The following is a 13,113-nucleotide window of genomic DNA, read 5'->3' on the forward strand; positions in this document are numbered from 1 at the left end:
GGCACATAACACTGATAGCAAATACTGCATGGATTCTGCAGATGTGGCGTTTGTCGTGAGCTGGTGTGGTTGTTTGAAACCTCCATCTCTTCTGTAAGAGTTTAAATCTCCTTGTTGGTAAAAGGGCTGCTCTGTGGTATTAACGACTCTGAATGCTCACAGGTGGGAACTCATTCTCGTCATCCAGACGCACAGGTCCAACTGCAAACTCGTGTTCAGGGATCACCTCTCCCCGCAACGTCCCTCCGTCTTCGGAGTAGCCTGGAAATGTACAAGCGGACAGCAAGAGATTCAGGATGAAAAGAAAGCCAATGCAGAATTATTATTGAAACAAACATAATAATCGGTTTTTAGGTTTCGCCTGCCCAGAGCTTGAGCTGTGCTTGTGAAATTTCTTCTATAAATGTATCTTAAAAGGAAGCTTTTATCAGTTACTGGGGCCAAATTACTGTGTTCACTCACTTTTGTGTGGAACTTCTTTCTTTTGTTAACTTCCTCTGGCTGCAAGCATTTACGATACTTCTACTAAAGCTGTTGACACTGTTTAAGCCCCATTCACTGTCAAGATCAGTTCTCTTCCCATAGAAAAGGCAGACATTATTGCTTGCTTTTTATTACTTAGTTATGTAAAGCAGATGCTTTAGCCTTAGAACATTTGTGAAATTTCCAAATCATGCAATACCGTGATTTCCACTTTGTAGGTATTATCGGATTGATTTTTTCAAATGTTGTAATAAATATTGCACATTATAAATAAAGTTAATATTCAAGAGCTATGCTATATTTAACTAAAAACAGGTACCTGTAAATGCAGTTACATTGCAGACAACAGGGTCATGATTTGAATGGTGCAGCAGGTGCTGTAGCACCAGACGCAAAAGTTGTCAGAACTCCTCTAAACACATAATATTGTTACATTTCACTACTAAACAGGCAGTCGAAATTGCAGTTACCTTACAGTTAAAAGAGACTTGGTTTTGAATGGTAGAGCAGGTGCAGTGGCAGTAGGACCAAAACCTCTAAGCAACCCACTACACACTTAAAATTGATATATTTTACTACTCAACAGGTAATCACAAGTGCAGCTACCTTGCAGACAACGGGGTAATGATTTGACTAGTGCAGCAGTTGCAGTGGCACCAGGCTCAGAAGTTGTCAAAACTCCTCCTAACACATATTATTGCTATATTGTATTACTATACAGGCAGTAACAGCAGTCACCTTGCAGTTAAATTGTAATTACAACTCTTTGTACTGCTGATATACTGTTTTTAAGATTTCCGTAGGACACTTTTTTATCTGCCCTCTCACTCGCACCTTAAAATTGAAACAGGGGATTCTTTTTATCCCTTTTACATTCTGTCACTCGCTCCTAACTTGTTTTTAACGTGTGGTTTTGCTCTTACTATTTTCATGCCATTACCTGCACTGTCTGTACTGCGTGATGCATGTTTGGTTGTCCCTCCTCACTTTCTTGGGTGTCACCGGGGCCGTACCTCCTTGAGGTTAGCGCTCTAGTCGTGCTTGAGCATTCCCTATTTAAGATAGGGTAATGCAAGCGCGCGTGCGCCGGAGGCGCGCCATTGGCCAGCCCGTCTGCACCCGCCCGCGCCCAGCGGCCAGACATCCTACACAAAATTGTGTGAGTAACGACTATACTTTGAGTTATACTGCTGCACACTTAAAGCAACTGAGACACTCACTCTTGTAAATGTTCCACTTGTATTCTTCCAACAAATGGCTTCAAATGCCCTCACTGTGCTTTTTCACTGGGTACTCCGAGCTGCAGTAAGATTGTTTGTAAAGATGGTTCTTTAGATTGGCCTACCTCCATATTTGCATTGACGCCAACTTCTTACAATGCTGTGAATTGCCTTCGCTTTTGGAACATTAATTGACGGTCCCTCCCCAGACATAAGGACAACATCTTTGATTTTATAAGTTCTGAGCAACCCGATGCCCTATTTCTTACAGAGACTTGGTTGCATGCTAGCTCTGGTTCCGATATCGCAGCTGCTCTTCCACCTGGCTATGTTATTGTCAGGAAGGATAGAGAGGCAGGGAATGGCAGCGGCATTGCGGTGATATTTACAGCCTCCTACTCCTGTAAATTCGAACCTATGCCTTTCTCGGGCTGTGAAGCTGCATTATTTAAACTTGTGCTTACGCCGCAGCTGACTTTGTCTGGCCTTTTGATATACCGGCCTCTTGGAAATCCTCGCCCGTGGGAGGGTCTTCTTTTTCTGATACAATTGCCCCCATTTTATTAAAAGCCGCCAATTTTACTCTTCTTAGCGACCTTAATTTACATTTAGAAGATCCTCAATTAAACCCCAGTAGTGCCTTTCTGTCTGACCTTGAGGCTCTGAATCTGTCCCCATGTAATGCTGGCCCACAACCATGTGGCAGGCCATTTACTTGACCCTATTTTATCTGACCTCCCCTTTGACTGCCGTGTTTCTGCTCTTCCTTTAGAATGGTCTGATCACTTTGCAGTTCAATTTAATTTAGAAATCTCCGATAAGGCTACGGTTCCCCCTGAGGACCTTGGTAGCTTTAGACTTTGGGGGAAGCTGAATATGGAATCCTTTAATACCTTACTATTAACAAATCTGCCGGATTCTACCCTGCCCCTCTCGCAGTTTGATGCTGCTGTGTCCGATTGGCTTACTAATACTGTTAATTCCAGTCTACCTCTTAACACTAAATATAATCTCCCTCACCGCCCTCCGGCCCGTGGTTCACGGAGGATCCTAAAGTTGTAAAATCTAAATGCAAAACCCTGGAGAGGAGATGGCGAAAATCTTATTCGCCAACCTGTAAATCTGACTACAAGAAAGGCCTCAATAATTATCATGCTCTATGTAAGACAGCTAGAGCCATCTACGTTACGAATACCATTATGCATGCCCAAAACTGTCCTCGCACTTTATTTTCTGTAGTGAAGAAACTGGCAGGCTCGGACACTGCTCCCGTTTCTCCTATACTTGATGCGACTCAATGTAACATCGCCGCCTTTTTATCATTGAGAAAGTTGAACTTATTTATAGCACATTAGAAACTGCTCCCTCCGCTGGTCGACTCAATCTACGTCCTGATTCCACTTGTAGAGGAGAGCCCAATTCTTTGGCAAAGCTTTGTCTCTGGCTTCCTCTTGATGCGGACTCCTTTCTGGAATGCTTAGCAAGTCTCAAATCCGGTTCCCCGCGTGACCCGATACCCATAAATATTTTTCGCTATCTCCTCCCTAAATCATTAGAAATCATTAGGGAACTTCTCAATCTATCATTAAGAGAGGCTTGGATTCCTCCAGAGTGGAAACGCGCCATGATTATTTCCCTACTGAAGAAGGCCGGTGCTGACCCTTCTAATTTGTCAAACTTCAGGCCTATTTCTCTGCTTCCAGTCTTCTCAAAGATTCTAGAGAAACATGTAAATACCCAGCTGACATACTTTGTGGAGAGTTCTGGTATCTTGCACCCCTCTCAGTCAGGGTTCAGGGCCAATTTCTCAACTGAGACTACTCTCCTTGGAGTGACGGAAAGGTTGCGTCACAGTCTGGACCGAGGGGAGACAATGGCACTCATTCTGCTTGATTTCAGTGCCGCTTTCGATACTGTTTCTCATTCCATCATGCTTGCCTTCCTGCGGTCCCTAGGTATTGAAGGCCTTTCTCTATCTTGGTTTACCTCCTTCCTTAGTGATCGCACCTTCCAGGTTTTTTCCTCAAAGGCTGTTTCCAAAATTTGTTCATCTGCATATGGAGTTCCTCAAGGCTCCATATTGAGTCCTTTATTTCTTAACATCTTTGTTAGACCCCTAGCTACCATCATGGAAGATGCTGGTCTTTCACTATTCTCATATGCAGATGATACCCAAATCATCTTTTCTCTTTCTTCTGCGAAAGATGGAAACATGTCAACTCTCCAGTATGGACTTAGTAAGGTCTCCCAATGGATGCAGGCTAATTTCCTGAAGGTAAATGGGGACAAGACTGAGGTTTTAATACTGGGAAAACATAGGGACCTATGGGGCCTCAAACACTGGCCCGGGGAAATGGGCCCTTTTCCTCTGCCTGTCACAAAGGTTCGCAACCTGGGCTTCATAATCGACGAAAACCTCTCCATGCGGCTTCAGATGGTGAGAGTGGCCGCGCCATGTTTTGCCATCCTGAAATGGCTTCGCAAGATCATTTGGATGCTCCCTGCCACCTCCCAAAAAACTGTGGTCCAGACTTTGATCACCTCTCGCCTGGACTATGGTAATGTTCTTTATTTGGGTGCATGCCAGGAGGTTTTAAGAAAGCCTCAGGTTGTGCAGAATTCTGCGGCTCGCATCCTCTGCCATGTAGCGAGAAGTGCCTTCATTTCTCAGTCTCTCCTTGACTTACACTGGCTCAGGATCACCAGTAGAATTAAGATTAAAGCTCTCTGTTATATTTTTAAAATAAAACAAGGCTCTGCGCCATCATATCTTCAAGAACTTGTTCATCCTTACGTCCCAGCTCGTACTCTCTGTTCTTCCACTCACGGTGACTTTGTGATCCCTCGATTCAAACTAGTGAGAATGGGTGGTCGTTCCTTCTCCCATTTAGGTCCCAAGATGTGGAACTCGCTACCTATTTTCCTAAAAAATTCCTCTACTTACACTAGCTTCCGGAAGAACCTTAAGACATGGCTTTTCATGCAGTAAACTCAGTTTGTCTCTCTGTTCCCTCTTTTAGGCTGTCCCTTGGCGCCGGGAAACCCTATTTGGGTAGCTGCGTGCATTATAAATTGAATTAAATAAATGGTGCAATAAGTGCAGTGGCACCGCTGCTAAAGGTTGTCATAACTCTTCCTAAACATCAAATATTGCTACATTTTTCTAATAAACAGGCTGTCACAAGTGCAGTTATCTTGCGGGCAACAGGGTCATTATTTGAATGGTGTCGCAGGTGCAGTGGCACTAGTTTCCAAAGTTATCAGAACCCCTCTTAACACCTAATATTAATTTTACAACTAAAGAGGCAGTCACAAGTGCAGTTACTAGCAAGCGAAAGTGTTTTGATTTCAATAGTACAAAAGAGCTCCAGGCACCCCACCAAACCCAGATTATTGTTATATTTTTTAACTAAACAGGCAGTCAAAAATGCAGTTATTTTCAGGCACTGATGTCATGATTTGAATCGTGCAGCAGGTGCAGTGTCACTGGGCCAAAAAGTTGTCAGAACTTCTCAAAACATCTAATATTGCTATATTTTACTACTAAACAGGAAGTCACAATTACAGTTACCTTGCAGTTGAAAGGGGCTTGATTTAAATGGTGCAGCAGGTGCTGTGGCACCGGGGCCAAAAGTTGTCATAACTCCGGTAAACAACAAATATTGCTATATTTTATACTAAATGGGCAGTCACAACTGCAGTTACATTGCAGGCAACAGGGTCAAAATTTAAATAGTGCAGCAGATGCAGTGGCACCAGGACCAAAGGTTGTCAGAACACCTCTAAGAACATAACACTGCTATATTTGACAACTAAACAGGCAGTCACAATTGCAGTTACCTTGCAATTAAAAGGGACTTGATTTGAATGGTGCAGCAGGTGTAGTGGCACTGTGGCCAAAGCGCCAGAGACCCCACTAAACACAGATTATTGCTAAATGTTGCTACTAAAAAAGACAGTCACAAGTGCAGTTATCTAGCAGGCAACAGGGTTATGATTTAAATGGTGCAACAGGTGCAGTAGCACACGGAGAAAAAGATCCAGGCACCCAACTAAACACCTAATATTGCTATATTTTACTACTAAGCAGGCAGTTACTTTGCAGGCAACTGAGTCATGATCTGAATGGTGCAGCAAGTGCAGTGGCACCAGGACCAAAAGTTCCAGGCATTTAACTAAACACCGATTACTGCTATATTTTATAACTAAACAGGCAGTCACAGGTGCAGTTATCTTTCAGGCCCTAGGGTCATGATTTGAATTGTGTAGCAGGTGGCAGCAGGACCCGGAGCAAAAAGTTGTCAGAACTCCTCTAAACACCTAATATTGCTATATTTTACTACTAAACAAGCAGACCCAGTTACCTTGTAGATGAAAGGGACTTGGTTTAAATGGTGCAGCGACACTGGGGCCAAATGCTGTCATAACTCCAGTAAATACCAAATATTGCTATATTTAACCACTAAATAAGGAGGCACAAGTGCAGTTACCTTGCAGGCACTAGGGTCTTAATTAAAATGGTGTAGGAGGGGCAGTGACACTAGGTCCAAAGCTATATGAACCCCTCTAAACACCAAATATTGCAATATTTTACGACTAAACAGGCAGTCACAAGTGCAGTTATCTAGCAGGCACTAGGGTCATGATTTCAATGGTGCTGCAGGTGCAGTGGCACTGGTGCCAAAAGTCGTCAGAACTCCTCTAAATACCAAATATTGCTATTTTTAACTACTAAATAAGCAGTCACAAGTCTAGTTACCTTGCAGACAACAGGGTCATGATTTGAATGGTGCAGCAGGTACAGTGACACTGAGGCCAAAAGTTTTTATAGCTCCTCTAAACACCAAATATTGCTATATTTTACTACTAGACAGGCAGTCACAAATGCAGTTATCTTTCATGCACTAGAGCATGATTTGAATGGTGCAGCAAGTGCAGTGGCACTGGGCCTAAAATTTGACAGAACTCATCTAAACACATAATATTGCTATTACATCAAATAATTCTATTGACCTCTTATTTAATTTTTCTAAATGTTGCTGTTACTTACCTGCTCTATACCACTAGTAAAATATTGCATTTATTTTTCTACATAAACAAGTTATACTTTAACAGACTTTCTGTAACTTATATTCTACATTTACTCAGCAAGCTACAACATACAGCAAAACAGCGTATTATTAACCACAGAGAGAAACCTAGTGCATTTACCAATGCTTGTTTCTCTTATGACAGCACCAGTTACTTGGCATAGGAGAGGTCTGGAAAAGTTTCTAATTGCCCAAGAGAAACTTAAACTCACCTGGCCCTTCATTCAGGAAATCCTATTCAGCTTCTACAGCCTCTCCTCACACAGATACAAGGTGCAGGGAGAGGAGACCAGACACTGTGGGTGGCGACAGAGGCAGGAGACAGGGGCCAGTGAAGAATATATTCCTTTAGGCATTTCACATGGAGGGCCTTTGTCTGGAAGGGTGGAGGCTTGGAGCAAGGGACGAAGCACTGCCGCTAAGAGGCAGCAGTTGCCTTCGGCCCGGAGTTGTCCTTCACTTCAGGGGGGGGTGGGTTCCCACTACTGAGAAGTGGGCTGATAAACGTACATCCTTTCTTTTTAAAACGTTGTTAGGTTTGCACTTCACAAAGCACACAAAGTTACAAAACATAATGGAGTTGTTTGTGAGTTGCCCAACTTTGCACATCAATAGAAATAATTCAATTCTTTCAAGGTCTGTCACTGTACCAAACATTCATCTACAGCAGCAAATATATTTATTTGGGAAATAGAAATTGTGCTCTTGGTATAAAGAAATTTGTGCTACGGACGATGTATTGACTATTGTTACACTACAACTTAGAAGAAAACATATTCACAAAATCGGTGTCAACACACAGACTTACAGATTTGAGTATTTTACCAGCAGCCATAAGGCCCAACACGTTTTTCAGAATTCTCTTGCCACCAAGATGAGGCCATCAGAATGTGTCTATAGACAGAAGACATTCAACTAAATGGCGAATCTATAAATACTCGGACATTTGTGGGCACTAATGGAGTTGGGAACAGGACCATCATGCGCATCTTCTCGGTTTGGTGACGTTTCCATGTGGCTGTTGAATACGTTATTACGGATTGAGCAGCACATTGCACCCTCACCGGTTTCTCAACATATATTCTGGTTCGCTGCTCGATTTACTTTCCTGTGGAATTTGCAGTTTTCTCGGATTCTCCTCTGTTTTAGGCCACAGTGGAAGGGAGAACCACTAACTCAGTGGAAGAGAAACAAAGAAGAGTTTCTGATGAATTTTGTAGTTGTTGATAAAATGCCTCGAATATAGAAAATTAGTTCTGCTACATTGCTTGGATTCTGAAGGAAAGTTGTGTACTCATTGCAATTTTGGGACCATTGTCGATGACATGGAGACAGATCAGCTGGAGGTAAAAATTCAGGAAAGGATTTGGAGGTGGGCGCTGTAGTACTACTTAATGAAAGGAATATCACTGCAAAAGCCACTGACCTGCTTGAAAACTTAATGCGGAAAACTAAGAGTTAAATGATGGATGCAGTGTACTGTGTTTATATCTATCAAACAGGAGAAGTGATGGGACTGATGCAAGTGACTGCAGATTAGAAGCAGTAGGGTCTCGGGTCTGGACCAGAATGTGACTTTTGCTTCAAAGACAGTTGTGTTGTCCCTTTAATATAAAGAGCGTGGCAGAGCGAGGCATAGAATGTTCCAATTATGCCTCTCACTGGTTCCAGTCCAGGAGATCAGTTACGACAGGAGTCCTGGATGGAAGCCGTGCTGTCTGACTCTTGCCTGTTTCTTTTACCTGCTTTTAAATAAACGCCTTTAACTATACAACGTTGTAGCGTCATTACAATTGGCGACGCTGGAAGAGGACCTACGCGATTAACAGCTGATTTAATCTTTTTGGAGAAAAAAAGAAGACAGAAGAAAAGACAAGCATTTACAATGCAATGGTCTCGGCATTCTTAAAGTTAGAGCTATTGGCATTGCTCATGACATTATTTTTATTTATGTTTTTGTTTTTAAAACATAAATAAATGGCATGGTCATTTACAATGCCAATAGCAGGGCAGGAGAGCAAGCACAACGAACGAGGGGGCAGGACGGCAAGCACAAGCAACGAGGGGGCAGGACAGTAAGCACAAGCAACGAGGGGGCAGGACAGTAAGCACAAGCAACAAGGGGGGGCAGAAGAGCAAGCACAAGCAACGATGGGCAAGACTGCAAGCACAAGCAACGAGGGGGCAAGACAGCAAGCACAAGCAACGAGGGGGCAGGACATCAAGCACAAGCAACAAGGGGACAGGACATCAAGCACAAGCAACAAGGGGGGACAGGAGAGCAAGCACAAGCAACGAGGGGGGCAGGACAGCAAGCACAAGCAACGAGGGGGGGCAGGACAGCAAGCACAAGCAACGAGGGGGCAGGACATCAAGCACAAGCAACAAGGGGACAGGACATCAAGCACAAGCAACAAGGGGGGACAGGAGAGCAAGCACAAGCAACGAGGGGGGCAGGACAGCAAGCACAAGCAACGAGGGGGGCAGGACAGCAAGCACGAGGTGGCAGGAGAGCAAGCACAAGCAACGAGGAGGGGCAGGAGAGAAAGAACAAGCAAACAGGGAGGGTAGGAGAGCAAGCACAAGCAACGAGGGGGAAGGGGAGCAAGCGCAAGCAATGAGGGGGCAGTACAGCAAGCACAAGCAACGAGGGGGCAGGACAGCAAGCACAAGCAACGAGGGGGAAAGACAGCAAGCACAACCAACGAGGGGCAAGACAGCAAGCACAAGCAATGAGGAGGCAGGACAGCAAGCACGAGGTGGCAGGAGAGCAAGCACAAGCAACAAGGGGGGGGGGGGCAGGAGAGCAAGCACAACCAGCAAAGGGGGGGGCAGGAGAGCAAGCACAAGCAATAAGGGGGCAGGGGAGCAAGCACAAGCAACGAGGGGACAGGACAGCAAGCACAAGCAACGAGGGGGCAGGAGAGCAAGCACAAGCAACGAGGGGGCAGGACAGCAAGCACAAGCAACGAGGGGGGCAGGACAACAAGCAACGAGGGGGCAGGACAGCAAGCACAAGCAACGAGGGGGCAGGACAGCAAGCATGAGGTGGCAGGACAGCAAGCACAAGCAACGAGGGTGGGCAGGAGAGCAAGCACAACCAGCAAGGGGGAGCAGGAGGGCAAGCACAAGCAATGAGGGGGCAGAACAGCAAGCGCAAGCAACGAGGGGGCAGGAGAGCAAGCACAACCAGCAAGGGGGGGCAGGAGGGCAAGCACAAGCAACGAGGGGGCAGGACAGCAAGCACAAGTAACGAGGGGGCAGGACAGCAAGCACAAGCAACAAGGGTGGGCAGGAGAGCAAGCACAACCAGCAAGGGGGAGCAGGAGGGCAAGCACATGCAATGAGGGGGCAGAACAGCAAGCGCAAGCAACGAGGGGGCAGAACAGCAAGTACAAGCAACAAGGGGGGCAGAACAGCAAGCACAAGCAACAAGGGGGGGGGCAGGAGAGCAAGCACAAGCAACGAGGGGGGGGGGCAGGAGAGCAAGCACAAGCAACGAGGGGGCATGACAGCAAGCACAAGCAACGAGGGGGCATGACAGCAAGCACAAGCAACGAGGGGGCAGGAGAGCAAGCACAAGCAACGAGGGGGCAGGAGAGCAAGCACAAGCAACAAGGGGCAGAACAGCAAGCACAAGCAACGAGGGGCAGAACAGCAAGCACAAGCAACGAGGGGGCAGAACAGCAAGCACAAGCAACAAGGGGGGCAGAACAGCAAGCACAAGCAACGAGGTGGGGGGCAGGAGAGCAAGCACAAGCAACGAGGGGGGGGCAGGAGAGCAAGCACAAGCAACGAGGGGGCATTACAGCAAGCACAAGCAACGAGGGGGGCAGGACAGCAAGCACGAGGTGGCAGGAGAGCAAGCACAAGCAACGAGGAGGGGCAGGAGAGAAAGAACAAGCAAACAGGGAGGGTAGGAGAGCAAGCACAAGCAACGAGGGGGAAGGAGAGCAAGCGCAAGCAATGAGGGGGCAGTACAGCAAGCACAAGCAACGAGGGGGCAGGACAGCAAGCACAAGCAACGAGGGGGAAAGACAGCAAGCACAACCAACGAGGGGCAAGACAGCAAGCACAAGCAATGAGGAGGCAGGACAGCAAGCACGAGGTGGCAGGAGAGCAAGCACAAGCAACAAGGGGGGGGCAGGAGAGCAAGCACAACCAGCAAAGGGGGGGGCAGGAGAGCAAGCACAAGCAATAAGGGGGCAGGGGAGCAAGCACAAGCAACGAGGGGACAGGACAGCAAGCACAAGCAACGAGGGGGCAGGAGAGCAAGCACAAGCAACGAGGGGGCAGGACAGCAAGCACAAGCAACGAGGGGGGCAGGACAACAAGCAACGAGGGGGCAGGACAGCAAGCACAAGCAACGAGGGGGCAGGACAGCAAGCATGAGGTGGCAGGACAGCAAGCACAAGCAACGAGGGTGGGCAGGAGAGCAAGCACAACCAGCAAGGGGGAGCAGGAGGGCAAGCACAAGCAATGAGGGGGCAGAACAGCAAGCGCAAGCAACGAGGGGGCAGGAGAGCAAGCACAACCAGCAAGGGGGGGCAGGAGGGCAAGCACAAGCAACGAGGGGGCAGGACAGCAAGCACAAGTAACGAGGGGGCAGGACAGCAAGCACAAGCAACAAGGGTGGGCAGGAGAGCAAGCACAACCAGCAAGGGGGAGCAGGAGGGCAAGCACATGCAATGAGGGGGCAGAACAGCAAGCGCAAGCAACGAGGGGGCAGAACAGCAAGCACAAGCAACAAGGGGGGCAGAACAGCAAGCACAAGCAACAAGGGGGGGGGCAGGAGAGCAAGCACAAGCAACGAGGGGGGGGGCAGGAGAGCAAGCACAAGCAACGAGGGGGCATGACAGCAAGCACAAGCAACGAGGGGGCATGACAGCAAGCACAAGCAACGAGGGGGCAGGAGAGCAAGCACAAGCAACGAGGGGGCAGGAGAGCAAGCACAAGCAACAAGGGGCAGAACAGCAAGCACAAGCAACGAGGGGCAGAACAGCAAGCACAAGCAACGAGGGGGCAGAACAGCAAGCACAAGCAACAAGGGGGGCAGAACAGCAAGCACAAGCAACGAGGTGGGGGGCAGGAGAGCAAGCACAAGCAACGAGGGGGGGGCAGGAGAGCAAGCACAAGCAACGAGGGGGCATTACAGCAAGCACAAGCAACGAGGGGGCATGACAGCAAGCATAAGCAACGAGGGGGCAGGACAGCAAGCACAAGCAACGAGGTGGGGCAGGAGAGCAAGCACAAGCAAGGAGGGGGCAAGACAGCAAGCACAAACAATGAGGTGGCAAGACAGAAAGCACAAGCAACGAGGGGGCAAGACAGCAAGCACAAGCAACGAGGGGGCAGGACAGCAAGCACAAGCAACAAAGGGGCAGGACAGCAAGCACAAGCAACGAGGGGGCAGGACAGCAAGCACAAGCAACGAGGGGGGGCAGGAGAGCAAGCACAAGCAAGGAGGGGGCAGGACAACAAGCACAAGCAACGAGGGGGCAAGACAGCAAGCACAAGCAATGAGAGGGCAGGAGAGCAAGCACAAGCAACGAGGGGGCAGGACAGCAAGCACAAGCAACGAGGGGGCAGGACAGCAAGCACAAGCAACGAGGGGACAGGACAGCAAGCACGAGGGGGCAGGACAGCAAGCACGAGCAACAAGAGGGCAGAAGAGCAAGCATAAGCAACGAAGGGGCAGGACAGCAAGCACAAGCAACAAGGGGGCAGGACAGCAAGAACGAGCAACGAGGGGGCAGGACAGCAAGCACGAGGGGGCAGGACAGCAAGCACGAGCAACAAGGGGGCAGGACAGCAAGCACAAGCAACGAGGGGGGGCAGGAGAGCAAGCACAAGCAACAAGGGGGGCAGGAGAGCAAGCACAAGCAACAAGGGGGGCAGGAGAGCAAGCACAAGCAACTTGGGGCAGGACAGCAAGTACGAGCAACTAGGGGGGGGCAGGGCAGCAAGCACAAGCAATGAGGGGGCAGGACAGCAAGCACGAGCAACGAGGGGGCAGGACAGCAAGCACAAGCAACGAGGGGGAAGGATAGCAAGCACAAGCAACGAGGTGGCAGGGCAGCAAGCACAAGCAACGAGGTGGCAGGACAGCAAGCACAAGGAACGAGGGGGCAGTACAGCAAGCACAAGCAATGAGGGGGCAGGACAGCAAGCACAAGCAACGAGGGGGGGCAGGGCAGCAAGCACAAGCAACGCGGGGGGCAGGAGAGGAAGCACAAGCAACGAGGGGGGCAGGAGAGCAAGCGCAAGCAAGGAGGGGGGCAGGACAGCAAGCACGAACGAGGGGGGGCAGGACAGCAAGC

At 48.4% G+C, this 13,113-nt stretch overlaps 1 protein-coding gene across 1 annotated transcript in view; it reads right to left on the reverse strand.

The window, feature by feature from the left end:
- WIPI1 (WD repeat domain, phosphoinositide interacting 1) overlaps window positions 1-13,113 on the reverse strand; it is a 312,079-nt gene that overhangs the window by 9,376 nt on the left and 289,590 nt on the right. The window contains exon 12 of the mRNA XM_086930963.1: window positions 161-261. Coding sequence (XP_086787089.1) covers window positions 161-261 — 101 coding nt within the window. The remainder of the gene's footprint in view (window positions 1-160; window positions 262-13,113) is intronic.

Source organism: Lissotriton vulgaris, chromosome 7 (genome assembly GCF_964263255.1).
Source record: "Lissotriton vulgaris chromosome 7, aLisVul1.2, whole genome shotgun sequence".
NCBI classification, from domain to species: domain Eukaryota; kingdom Metazoa; phylum Chordata; class Amphibia; order Caudata; family Salamandridae; genus Lissotriton; species Lissotriton vulgaris.